The 14083-nt window shown below is 37.7% G+C and overlaps 1 protein-coding gene and 1 long non-coding RNA gene across 2 annotated transcripts; both read right to left on the reverse strand.

Moving 5' to 3' along the window:
• Window positions 1787–3342, reverse strand: LOC110270823. The gene is made up of 3 exons (XR_002360440.1): window positions 3147–3342; window positions 2922–3035; window positions 1787–1820 (listed from the first exon to the last, which is right to left on the reverse strand). It is a non-coding gene; the product is annotated as an uncharacterized LOC110270823 (long non-coding RNA).
• On the reverse strand, window positions 8579–9412 carry LOC110265805. Its single transcript, XM_021109101.1, has 3 exons — window positions 9038–9412; window positions 8884–8965; window positions 8579–8772 (listed from the first exon to the last, which is right to left on the reverse strand). The coding sequence occupies exons 1-3, from the start codon at window positions 9410–9412 to the stop codon at window positions 8702–8704; spliced, it is 528 nt and encodes a 175-aa protein (XP_020964760.1). The 3' UTR covers window positions 8579–8701.

Here is a 14083-nt window from a genome sequence, read left to right on the forward strand (position 1 = left end):
GCTAGATGTTCGAACATTCAAGGACATCCCACAGCCCCATGTGGACAATCTAATGAAGAGCGTAGCATGAAGAAAATACTAGAAACTCCAGTAGACAAGACAGAGCATGGCTTCGTGCTGGAACAAGAAGAGGAAGCTGTTATTATTGAAGAGGTGTTGAGACAAATTGAGCCAAAAGGCTGCTGCAACACTTGACACTGAGCTATCATTGAGAAATAAGTTTCTAAGCAAAAGAAAAAAAGAAAAAGCTAACAGGGATCAATAAAAGAACAAGGCATTATAGCAGCAACTCTAGTGAATCCTCAAAGAGACATTTCATATCTGTCAGCTAAGAATAATTGAGCTGCATCTTGTCTGCATAAAACCCAATAGCCCAAATTCAATTACCTGCTAAATAAGGACATAAATGCTTCTCTGTTTTATCTCATTTCTTCTCATGTTTAGTACTTGCTTGGGGACAAACAAGATTTAAGTTTGGTGTTGTGATGACAAGTCATCTTATGCTAGTTTTACAAGCATTTTTCACTTGTTTCATTAGGTTTTATGCACTTTCTTGCACAATAAGTAAGTGATTGGAGTGGAATTTCATGATCATTTTGAATCAATCAAACATCATTTATTTTACACAAAATCATAAGGTTTATGCTAGAATTAATTGATTTTATTGAATGATACAAAGACCTTATAATTTTAGTGAGACTTTGATTGCTTGTTTGGTTGCTTGTAGGTGAAGAAATGAAGAGAAAGGGGAAGCAATAAGGGAAGCGTTGTGTTAAGAAGAAGAACGCCACACTCACTAGCAAACATGGCTAGCGTTCACTTCTAAAGTGAGCGTGGCGCTCACTTTGTCACCTTTTTCGTGATTTTTGAACTTGGGGGAGGAAGCTCGTGCTATCCGTACGCATAGGTAGTGCTCAAGGAACCAATGTAGCACTCACTAGGAGAGCGCTGGGCAAGGAAACTCGCGCACCAAATGGTGCAGCGCTTGGTGAGTGAACGTAGCGTTCACTAAGGGAGCGCTAGTAGAAGGAGTTGCGCACGTGAAAGGAGCACAAAAGGAATGAACGTAGCACTCATTTCATGCACGGAGCGCTCCACTGGAAGGAGCTACAATGCACCCCAACCCACTTTCATTCAAGGCCAACCCAAAAGCCCATTCTAATTGCTCAATGGCTGAAAATAGAAAGTGTATAAATATGATCAAATTTGACTTGAAGGGGGGACTTTTTACTTCACACTTTTCTCTTCTTTTTCTCTTATAATTTTCTTTTTAGAATTTGAGAGCTTGAGATCAGATCTGGATTTCCTTTTCTTCGAAGTTTCATTTTCGTTCTTTTTCAATATAATCTTCTCTATTTTGACAAGAGAGAAATTGAGCTCTAGGCTTTCTTTCTGTTTTTGTTACTTCACTTAATTTGTTAATTTTTTATTAGCATTTTGTAACACCCTAACTACCAAAGCTCACGCTTCCGGCTGCATAACTCTGATAGCTCGGACATTACGACGACACTTCTACTATTTAATACTAAAATATGAGCCTATTTAAAACTTTAAACCGCAAAACCGCTCCCGAAAATTACTTTCGTTCGATAACGTACATCCATAGATACCATACAACTTACAAAAACTCATAAAGAGTACATCCATATATATATAGACATACATATACATAAATAATATTACAAACATTAACCAATACAATTCCTATCCCTCTTATAGAATAAATCAAGATAAAGGCGAGGGTACAAAAATAATAATCTAAAGCAACACAGAGCATCTCAATAACAAAATAAACTCTTCGTGACTTCTGCGCCCATATCCTGAAAGGGGGAAAAATGTAGGGGGTGAGAACATCATCCTCGAAAGGGTTCTCAGTAGAGGGTTTTTGGGAATTACTGTAATAGGATACATGAAGATAAACCGTACCAGTGATTAATAACTGACTTATGCCTCTTTTCAAAAATAACTGTTTACAATAAAAGTAAAGTCGGAAATATTTTCTAAAAGATGAACTGTTCAATTCTCAAAACATCAAAGCCTTTCAAAATGGTTTATCTATACTGAATCTAAGTAGCCTTTCATATTTTATTCCCAACTAGAAACACGAAACCAAAATCAACCATCGGTTCATCTCATTCCAACCACGGCCCTAGGCCCAAACAATCCAACCATCAACCAATCACCACAATCCAATAAAGTCCCAGATGCAAACACAAATAGGAAGTTCAAGCACAAACAAACAGTCACAGCAAGTAGAACAATTAGCAGTTAATCACAAAGGCAAACCACGTACAATATGCACACCCAAACAATGTCACATAGATGCATATGATGCATGCCTGTCCTAGTGGCTGATGATATCATCTGTCGGTTATATAGCCAACCCAACACGTCCTGGTAGCTAACCATGGACAGAAACACCCATTGCGGAGCAAGTAGGTTTGAGCTACAACCCCATTGCTACTACCCGCTCAACCCAGAGCCAGTGAAATAACCACTACTGCGGCTACTACCCAGGCGGGTGTTTAACAGCTCAACCTGGAGCGAGTGGAATCACCACTACTACCGCTACTACCCAGGCGTCACAGTCTCTGACCTGGAGCAAGTGGGATGAACCACAACCCTTGCTACTACCCAGGTAACTCAAGCATATATTCATTCATTCCCAGTCATGGATCAACATCCATCTCAGCCATCCGGCTTAAATTCATAATTCATAGTCAGCCATACGGCCCATAACTCATTCGGCAATCCGCCATAAATCAATATTATACACAGCCATTCCGGCTCATAACAAAATGGCACCTCCACCATTCAACATCATCAATTTCATAAAACCGGCATTTTAGCCACAAATCACTTTTCTCAAGCCATTTCACTTTGAAATCAAATTTCAACTCTTTTCAGGAAAGTGCCCCTACCTCAAAACGCAATTTCATAATCCAAGCGCCTCATAAGTTCTTTTCACCTCAACTCAAAATCAAAGGCAGCTTCAAAGCACAGCCCCACACATTCTCGCAGCAGCATAAATAGCTCTAAATTACAACAAGCAACCTCAGTTACTAACTCTAGGAACATTAATACCATAAAGGCTTTAATACACGTACGGGACTCTAACGTAAGACTTTCGAAACATAATTTCTTACCGGAATAACAACACGAAGCAGCTGTGGTTTCGAACCGGCCCCGGCACAGCTCTGGCGGCGGCCAGAAGCTCTGGTGGATCAACTATAAAAACCACGCAGCATCAAAACCTTCTCGAAATTCCAAAAGAACTGAAATCAAACTTAAAACGCTTACCGGCAAAATTTTCTGGCGACAGCTGCAGGGTCTCAAGCGGCGGAAACGGCCAGAAGCTCCGATGTGGTTCCGGCAGCCACAACCACTTCTCCGGCAACCATTCACGACAAGCGACGACCACTGCAACAGCTGGCAGGACGGTGGCAGCTTCTGACGGCAATGGAAGCTTCGGCAGCGCCAAGACCTCTCGCAGCAGACCGAAGCAGCAGACACGGAGGGGGTTTCACCTCGCTTCTCTTCGCAGCTGGCAAGGACGACTATCCAGCTCCGGCGACAGCGAGCTCGCGGTAGCAGCGGCGGTATGCAGGTGTGACGGTGGCGCACAAGGTAGCGCCTCTCTCTTTTCACCACGAGCTCCCTCTTTGCACGACGCCTCCCTCTTGGTCTCTCACTCCCCTCTGGTCACGACATGAACAGCGGCAGCAGGGAGGGTTCGACGGACCCGAGCAGCGTGGCGGCAGCGAGCTAGGCGGCTCCTTCCTCCCTTGTGCGCGCGCGTCCTCCCTTCTCCTCTGAACGGCACCGACGAGCAGAAGTGACAGATCCACGAACCAAGTGCCACTGGCGGCGCGGCCTTCTCTCTCACTGGTCTGTTTCTTCCTTCTTCATGGGTGTTGGGGAAGGCAATGTGTGCCATGTGATGAGAGGTGCGGCTGGGGGTGCATGAGGGGGAGGAACGGCGATGAGCTAGGAAATGGGGAGCGTGGCGGTGATTCAATTTGAGAAAAGGGAAAAGGGTGTTACTGTTGGATTCAAGAGAAGTCGTGCATTGATTTGGTGAAAGGGAAGAGGAACCCAGCGGCTGATGGAGTTAGGTTAGGGAAGGGTTTCATTTTTCAAAAATTAGGGTTAAGGGCATTTTAGTAATTTCACTTAAAATAGGGATAATATAGTAATTGAAATCCAATTTAAATCCAACACTATTTGTATATAGAAAAATACTATTTACTCATCACTTTTACAAATTATTTTCAACAAAATGCCCAAATCAAATAATTAGAAATAATATACTTAATTTCTTCATTTTTCCAAAATAGCAATATCAATATATTAAAATATTGATTATTTAGTCCATATCATATAAAATTCTTATTATTTCATAACTATCAACTTTATAATTTAAATATAGAAAATAACCCAATAATTATAAAATTGGATAATAATCATAACTCGTCTCAAATCCAATAAATTAAAAATTGCCTTAATTATCTCTAAGAAAATAATTTCTGAAATTAAGGCTATAAATAACTATATGATTTGAGACTTACTCATAAAAAGACTTTTCAAAGGTTTTGGGTCTTACATTCTACCCACCTTATAAAAATTTTCGCCCTCGAAAATTGATAAAAAACGAAAGAAGTTTCATAATAGTTCACCCTTGAATACATTTCAGGAATAAGCAAAAATATCTCAACATATAGGCTTATATACGATTTTCAAATACTTGGATGGTCGTATGCATAAAGATATGAAGGTAGGAATATGGTTTCAAAGCACACATTACAAGATAGGTTCAAATGCAAAAGATGTCATGGTTCAAGCATGTGGTAGTAAAGCAAGGCATTGAAGGTTATAAAACAGGATGAGGTTACAACGACGTGCTCAACATCCGCACACTAATCTCATCTCAACCTCAAAGTTTCAACTCTCCAACTCCATCAAGCACTTTACAACTTCATAGCCGATCATGAGCCTAACACCCGCAAACTCGTTTGCAAGGGACAAAACACCCACAACTCATCATAACGTTACACACTTACCGCTTCACCTTCTATATACACATATCACGTCTTAAAGAACTAACGCATCGCGTTACTACGTCTACAAGTCGCACGTGATATCAAAACAATTCTCGAGTCTACTCAGAAGGATACAAGATTTAGAAAGGAGAGACAATTGTCAAAGATAATACTCACAGATTTGAGAGAATGTATCCAATTCCAGACAAATAAGGTTGATCAAGCAATGAAGTTTTCTAGAAACAAGTCAATTAACAACTTCAAAAATAACCCTTGGATCAAAGAAGTTCAATAGGATCAATAAGAAGAAAACTAGCGCATCAGTTTGAAACAAACTCAAGCTAAGTCGAGGAAGCATGATGTTTACAGAAAAAAATATCTCAGACCCAAGTCAAGATCACAGAACTCAAGAGCATAATTAAGATACTTCCGAATTCATTGTTCTTAAAAGGATAAAAAACATGCAGAAAAATCACTTCACACTTTTAAAAGAAAAGTTAAGCAACAACATCCTCCAAGAGAGTAACAAGGCACAAACGCGGCTTTGCTTTAATACAATTTCATGTTTGAAGTGGATCATGTAGAATTTTAAAAACAAAATGCACACAAGTTTGGCTAAGAGCTAAAATATTTTCCCAAATATTTTAGAAAGATAATTAGATGTACAACTTAACCAAAAGCAATTCATAAAAAAATCCGGAAGTAATCAAATGCTGGTTCAAAAATCTCCAAAGTCCATATAGCGTGTATAAAAATCTTAGCAAGGTTGAAAGAGAAAGTTAAGCTCTATTTAGAAAAGAAAATCCGAGATAAAAGTTTGCTTATAAATTGGTAAAGGAATCAAGTGTTACATTACAAACAAACCGGTTTCCAATAAACAAGAAGGCTTCCAAAACTTCATTTAAAACAGTGCATGCCAATTCTAAAACAACTTGTCAAAATTGTACAATGGTTCCAATCTCAATCAAACAACAAAAAAAATAAGTTCGAAACAAGACTCCAAAAGTGTTCTTGAAATCACCATCACAGAAGAACATCCAAGAAGATTAAAATGTACTTAAAAAGGAGTCAAGCCATAAAAGAAAGAATCTTAAATCAAAATAGTTAAAACAAGATCCACTAGGCTTGAGACATCAAACCAACTTTCAATTGATTCGAAAGAATACAAAAATCATAGAAAAAGACAACGCAATCATTAGTAACTTCTCAAGGATAAATCTTTGACTAAAAACTCTTGTAAAGACAATGAGAGGATAAACGATGCACTATTTTGAAACGAATCAAACTAACTCACATAAGAATGAGATTCACAAGATTGGAAAAACCAAGATCAATGGTAATGTTCACAAATTGTAAAGATTAGTTTAAAAATAAGGTCAAGTATGACATTCATAGAGATGGGAGGTTTAATAGAGAATTTAGTCCATTCATAGGAAGAAAGCTATGAGTCCAACACTTTCAAAAGAGCAACAACGGCATAAACCATATAGCATGCTAAATCAACTCAATTCAAAATAAGTTAAGTAAAGCTTATCAAACAAAACTCAATCGGGATAAAAATAAAAAAATTCTTTCTTCCCAAAATTTTGAAAAATATCCAAATACATAATCAAATGAAAATGTGCATTGGAACTATAGTAAAATTACTAGAAAGTCAAATTGTAAATTTAAAGTAAATGCAGTTTCGTAAACAAGTAAAAGTACAGACGAGGTATTAGAAATAGATAGTTGTTAAACTGTATAAGAAATCTTCAAAGTTGCACCTATAGAAAAGTATATATCTTTTTAACAGCAATTTTCATAAAAATCTCAAAATTGGCTGTGCTCACTGTCAAATAAGAGAAAAACTGAATCAACAATCTCTCTAATAATGGACTCAAAATCCCGGAGTTAAAATGCACAGCGCATTAGGACAAGTTCAAAGCCATATAAAAAAAATACATGAATCAAGAAGAATTCAAACAGAGGAAGATAGATGCAACAAGGATTTTAAACAAGCATATGCACTTAAGATCGAATAAGAATGCATATGAATAGGGAAATAAAGTGAAAATATCAAATTACTTTTCAAGAGGAGTAGCAAACAAGAACTTAGTTAGCATATGAAAGAACAGGTCGACTCGAACAAAATCCAAGATACACAACTGAATAGCCTCGAGAAATAGTTTCCAACGTTCCCAAAACCTGCGATTCGTTTTACTCAAAACTCGTATATCGTCTATAATAACCCATTAGTGCTCTCATATACATAATTCACTAGTATTAAGCCGGCCAAACTTAATACCAAGAATTATGCAATGCAAGACTAACAGCGTTAATCAATAGATCGTCATGTGCATAAAGCTTTAATTCTCGTCATTCGACAAGACCTAATACATGACAAACGCTCAGAGTATGCAATTGAAGCATAGTCGGTCCATTCCTCAGGCTCTACAGGAAGGACTGCTCTGATACCATAATGTAACAGCCCAGACCACCCGCTAGCACGATATTGTCCGCTTTGGCACACAAGGCCTCACGGTTTTGCCTTTGACGACAGGGATGATAGCCGAAACCCCCCACACTCACTCGTCAAAACGCGTCATGCTAGGGAGAGGTATCCACACCCTTATAAGGCATGCTTCCTTCCCCTCTCCAACCGATGTGGGCCTTACAATCCACCCCCCTAAGGGAGTCCAGCGCCCTCGCTGGCACATCGATCCGAGCTCTGGCTCTGATACCATAATGTAACACCCTAACTACCAAAGCTCACGCTTCCGGCTGCGCAACTCTGATAGCTCGGACATTACAACGACACTTATACTATTTAATACTAAAATATGAGCCTGTTTAAAACTTTAAACCGCAAAACCGCTCCCGAAAATTACTTTCGTTAGAGCATCATTATTTCCTTCAGTGATTCAAACGGTAAAAATAGTTCAGTTCTAAATAAGCCGAACTCAACGTATAAGGTTCATCAAATAAATTAAGCTGGAAAGCATAAATATCCTTTTAATAAATCAAATAATACAATTTCTCAAATCCAACCCTTTTAAATAACCTTTCAAACAAGACTAAGATTTTATAGAAATTTCGGCAGCACCTCCCCTAAAACTTGGACTTTTGCCACCCGGTTCGAGTACCAACTAAACCGTTCCTCATTCCTTTTCAACAACACAAAATCAGAAATCAATTCAAATCAAGCTAAATCCAACAATCGCCTCAGTGGCATATCTCAAGGATACTATTTTAAAATCAACTCAATATCAATCGATTTAACTCATTTCCAAAGCTTTAAAGGATCGATTAAGCAATAAATCATTTGTCCGAAACCAAGTCAATTAAAGTAAACCAGGCTGAATTCAAAAGTGTTCTATCTTTCACATCACCCAAATAATTGACTCAATTCAAACCAATCCTCAATGGATTAAACTCATTTCAAATCTTTAAAGAATCAACTTCCAAAGATTACATTTCACAAAGCCGCACAACAATTCAGCCAAACAAACATTCATAATCATTCGATACAATCAAATTATACATAAGGCCGATACAATCACCAAATACACATTTTCTCACAACAGTATCTATATGTAATAATTCCAATACATAAAGCATAGTTTTTGGAAAGTGCCCCTACCTCAAAACGCAATTTCATAATCCAAGCGCCTCATAAGTTCTTTTCACCTCAACTCAAAATCAAAGGCAGCTTCAAAGCACAGCCTCACACATTTTCGCAGCAGCATAAACAGCTCTAAATTACAACATGCAACCTCAGTTACTAACTCTAGGAACATTAATACCATAAAGGCTTCAATACACGTACGGGACACTAATGTAAGGCTTTCGAAACATAATTTCTTACCGGAATAACAACACGAAGCAGCTGTGGTTTCGAACCGGCCCCGGCACAGCTCTGGCGGCGGCCAAAAGCTCTGGTGGATCAACTATAAAAACCACGCAGCATCAAAACCTTCTCGAAATTCCAAAAGAACTGAAATCAAACTTAAAACGCTTACCGGCAAAATTTTCCGGCGACAGCAGCAGGGTCTCAAGCGGCGGAAACGGCCAGAAGCTCCGGTGTGGTTCCGGCAGCCACAACCACTTTTCCGGCAACCATTCACGACAGGCGACGACCACTGCAACAGCTGGCTGGACGGCGGCAGCTTCTGACGGCAATGGAAGCTCCGCCGGCGACAAGACCTCTCGCAGCAGACCGAAGCAGCAGACACGGAGGGGGTTTCACCTCGCTTCTCTTTGCAACTGGCAAGGACGACTATCCAGCTCCGGCGACAGCGAGCTCGCGGTAGCAGCGGCGGTATGCAGGTGTGACGGTGGTGCACAAGGTAGCGCCCCTCTCTCTTCACCACGAGCTCCCTCTTTGCACAACGCATCCCTCTTGGTCTCTCACTCCCCTCTGGTCACGACATGAACGGCGGCAGCAGGGAGGGTTCGACGGACCCGAGCAGCGTGGCGGCAGCGAGCTAGGCGGCTCCTTCCTCCCTTGCGCATGCGCGTCCTCCCTTCTCCCCTGAACGGCACTGACGAGCAGAGGTGACGGATCCACGAACCAAGTGCCACTGGCGGCGCGGCCCTCTCTCTCACTGGTCTGTTTCTTCCTTCTTCGTGGGCGTTGGGGAAGGCAATGTGTTCCATGTGATGAGAGGTGCGGCTGGGGGTGCATGAGGGGGAGGAACAGCGATGAGCTAGGAAATGGGGAGCGTGGCGGTGATTCAGTTTGAGAAAAGGGAGAAGGGTGTTACTGTTGGATTCAAGAGAAGCCGTGCATTGATTTGGTGAAAGGGAAGAGGAACCCAGCGGCTGATGGAGTTAGGTTAGGGAAGGGTTTCATTTTTCAAAAATTAGGGTTAAGGGCATTTTAGTAATTTCACTTAAAATAGGGATAATATAGTAATTGAAATCCAATTTAAATCCAACACTATTTGTATATAGAAAAATACTATTTACTCATCACTTTTACAAATTATTTTCAACAAAATGCCCAAATCAAATAATTAGAAATAATATACTTAATTTCTTCATTTTTCCAAAATAGCAATATCAATATATTAAAATATTGATTATTTAGTCCATATCATATAAAATCCTTATTATTTCATAACTATCAACTTTATAATTTAAATATAGAAAATAACCCAATAATTATAAAATTGGATAATAATCATAACTCGTCTCAAATCCAATAAATTAAAAATTACCTTAATTATCTCTAATAAAATAATTTCTGAAATTAAGGCTATAAATAACTATATGATTTGAGACTTACTCATAAAAAGACTTTTCAAAGGTTTTGGGTCTTACAGATTTCAGAATTGATCTAAGTTTCCTTGCTATTTTGAATTCATCTGCAATTTGCTGTTTCTGTTTTGCTATTGAGATCCTGATCTGAATCTCTTCATCTCGTAGTTCTTTGATTTACTTCAATTTACATTTTCCAGCTAAATTTTGAATCCCAGTACCCAAATCCCTTTATTTTTTATGCAATTTAAGTTTTCTGTCAATTTAGATTCAACAATTTAAATTTCTTGCACTTTAAGTTTTAGTTATTTACCTATCTTGCACTTTAAGTTTCAGCTTGTTTACTTTCTTGCACTTTAAGTTTCTGCAATTTACTTCTTCTACACTTTAAGATTTTGTCAATTTACCTTCTCCCTTTTATTTTCTTGTAATTTTACTTTTGTTAATCAAGTTTCACTCAAATCATCAAATATTCGCTTAACTAAATTCATCACCATACTAAAGTTGCTCAATCCATCAATCCCTGTGGGATCGACCTCACTCTGGTGAGTTATTACTACTTGATGCGACCTGGTACACTTGCCGGTGATTTTGTGTGGAATCGTTTTTCCCTCATCAGCTGCTCATAGTTTCAAGCAATTTTCCAATTTTGCCATGTTTTATGATTATGCCCACCAAGTGTTTGTGGAAATGTCAATTTGGATTATGAGGTAAACTTGCATCTCTTGGCTTGGGGAAAATGAGCATATGGGGTACTAGAGTTGTAATGTCCAACATTTAGTGATGATTCTTGGATTGTTAATTATTCTTGTTTCTACTAACGCTAGCTTTTTACTAAGGTAATTAGTAAGTGAGCTAGGATTTGTGGATTAAGAACAACTATGCTCATTTGACTTGTTCTTCGATCTTAAGGACTAACTAAGTGAGATTAATTCATCATAATTGTCATAGTTGTAGTTACAACAAGGAAAGGATTCCCTAGCTTATCCAAAGCCAAGATTCCACTCATGTTTTGAATTATACATACACATCAATCACTTTCAACCCTTGTTCATATTACATAGATAGTTCTTTAATTGGTTTATTGGTCCATTAGTTACAATTTTGATTGTTCTTTTATTCCTTCAATTGTTTGCCTTGTTATTGAAAATCCCCTTACTTTTCACAACCAAAATTGTGCACTTGTGGTCAGTAGTTCCTTGGGAAGACGACCCGGGATTCTTCTCCCAGATTAAATTGGTTTTTAAATTGTGACATCTCTAATCTAAACTTTGGTTGTGAGTCGCTTTGTCGGTTGGGACTATACATGCAACGTTAAATCCCATCTTTCCTCCCTTATGAGAAAGAGATTTCTTAACTGACGATCCGGCGAGCACCAATTACTAGTTACCATACAGAATCATTAACTATAGGGCGACTCCTTTACTTCTTTGTCTTAAAGTCTCGACCAACTAAATTTAATATATATTATAAGTAATTATGTCACCTTTTACTGTTATTTTATTATCTTTTATTTTTTATTCTTGAATGATAATTTTTTTTGTTTTTGTAATTTAATATAAATCTTTTGCTTCAATTAGTAAAATCCAAAATTCATATGATTAAATTAACCACTGTAAACATTAATTACAGAGCAATTATTTTATTTTTTTATCCATGATGTATTACCTACATTCTATAAATACTGTGAGAATTGATGAACTATAAAGTTTATATAATTAAATTAATTACCCAAAATGTTGATCATAAAACAACTCTTTTATTTTTTTATCTATGATTCATGACCACAAATATTAACATAATTATAAGTTTAAATCCTCTAACTTATCTTTAAATATTTATATTTTAAATATGAATTTATAAATATCTGTTATAAAATTAGTAATAACTACTATTTATCTCTCACGTATACAACTCAGATGGCGGTTCTTAAGCAAGAACAGCTCGGAGGCCACCTTCTCTTAACATTTAGGCCAATCCCTCAAACCCAATCAATTTGTCTTAGGTTACCTGCATAATAAAGGTAAAATCGTAACTTTACTTTAAAAAAGAAAAGAGATAGTAAAGTTGAGGTGCAGTGTTGAAAATGTTTTAGAGATTGAATGAGCATCTCAGTTAATTAAGTGTAATGGAGCAATGTTACCTCTTTGTGACTAGGGTTGAGCTGGTGCTACTTGGGTCATTCTTGGTCTTGGCCATTGAATAAATATAAATTAGTATTTTTTGTCAGTAATACTATTACGAAAATATAAATCTTTTAAAATTATGCCGGTCTTGATATTATAGATTATGACATAAAAAATTTATAGCATTAAATTATATTTACAAAATGGTTCGTAAGGGAGAAAAGTCTCCGTCGACTAAGAAGATCAGAGTCTCTGTAAATAAAAATAAAATTAAATAATAAGTTTTTTAGTTATTATTTTCATATGAAAAAGTTTAATTTTTTACTAATAATTAATTTTAACATTTGTTATCTAAAATTTGAAAGGATTTAACATGTATACTTTTATATTTGATTAGGTGTTAAGTTTGTTGCACAAATAGAAATAATTAATTTTTATACTTGCTATTTAAAAATAATTTTTTATATATTATTTAAAAATATAATTAGATATTAGCATAAAAAATTTACATTTGTTCCGAGCGTTACCTGAAATGTTGATCTAGGTCTGAACGTGAGGTGCAGATCCCTTAGTATGGTAGTGTCTGACCTCTTTGGTGCCGAGATGCCGCTTGTCTGAGTTCCTCGTGAGGAAGTAGGGGAGGTACCTGCAAGAGACTCTGATGCTTAAGTTATCAAGGGATTTGAGAAGGTTTTTAGTAGATTAGAACGTGAGTTATACCTGGTGGGTGCCAGTGTATGTATAGTAGAGTAGATAACCACCTTTGTTGGAGTAGTTCTATTTTTTCTGATAGATAAGCGTTCTCTTTATCTTGGGAGTTTGTTGGGATCTAACTTCTAGATGAGGTAGAGTTAGTAGGAAAGACTTAAGGAGGCAATTACTTGTTATGTCAAGTAGAGCTGGACCTCCACGTCATAGTCCGACCTCCTTAAAGAGGTCGGATTTATTGCGAAGTCCACCTTTATTGTGGATCTTTATGTGTTATTAGGCCTGGCTCTCAATTATTGGGTCGGGGTATAACCAGGGCCTTGCTTGAGTACGTTCCTTTTATAGGTCGGGCTCAAGCATTTCGTGACCTCTATTATATTCGTCGGGTGATAGTACCTCGGTTTACCCGATGTGTTCAAAAATTTGAATGTTGATGGAGCTTTAATGGTGGGCAAACGTTGTATGGCAGTTGCTCCTTAGAATCCGTGCACGTTAAAAAAGGAGTAAAGGAGCCGTTTTGGCTCATTGTCTCTTATAAAAGGGACTTTTCGGCTCTTCCTCTCCTTTTTATTGTTTTTGAAAAGACTGCTTTACTTTCTTCTTCACAAAAGAACTCCTCTGTGTCATTTCGACCATTTCTGTTACTTCAAGATTTCTCTATCTTGGTCTTTGAAGAGTTTTTTACTTTTGCTGGCGTGGTGGGGATCGTTCATGCTCTGCTGTTTTTAGACGTGCTCTCCCATTTTTTCACAATCTTCTTCAAGGTTGGCTTTTTATTGTAAGACTGCTTTACTTTCTTCTTCACAAAAGAACTCCTCTGTGTCATTTCGACCATTTCTGTTACTTCAAGATTTCTCTATTCTCTATCTTGAAGAGTTTTTTACTTTTGCTGGCGTGGTGGGGATCGTTCATGCTCTGCTGTTTTTAGACGTGCTCTCCCATTTTTTCACAATCTTCTTCAAGGTTGGTACT

Source organism: Arachis ipaensis, chromosome B01, assembly GCF_000816755.2.
Source record: "Arachis ipaensis cultivar K30076 chromosome B01, Araip1.1, whole genome shotgun sequence".
Lineage (NCBI taxonomy): Eukaryota > Viridiplantae > Streptophyta > Magnoliopsida > Fabales > Fabaceae > Arachis > Arachis ipaensis.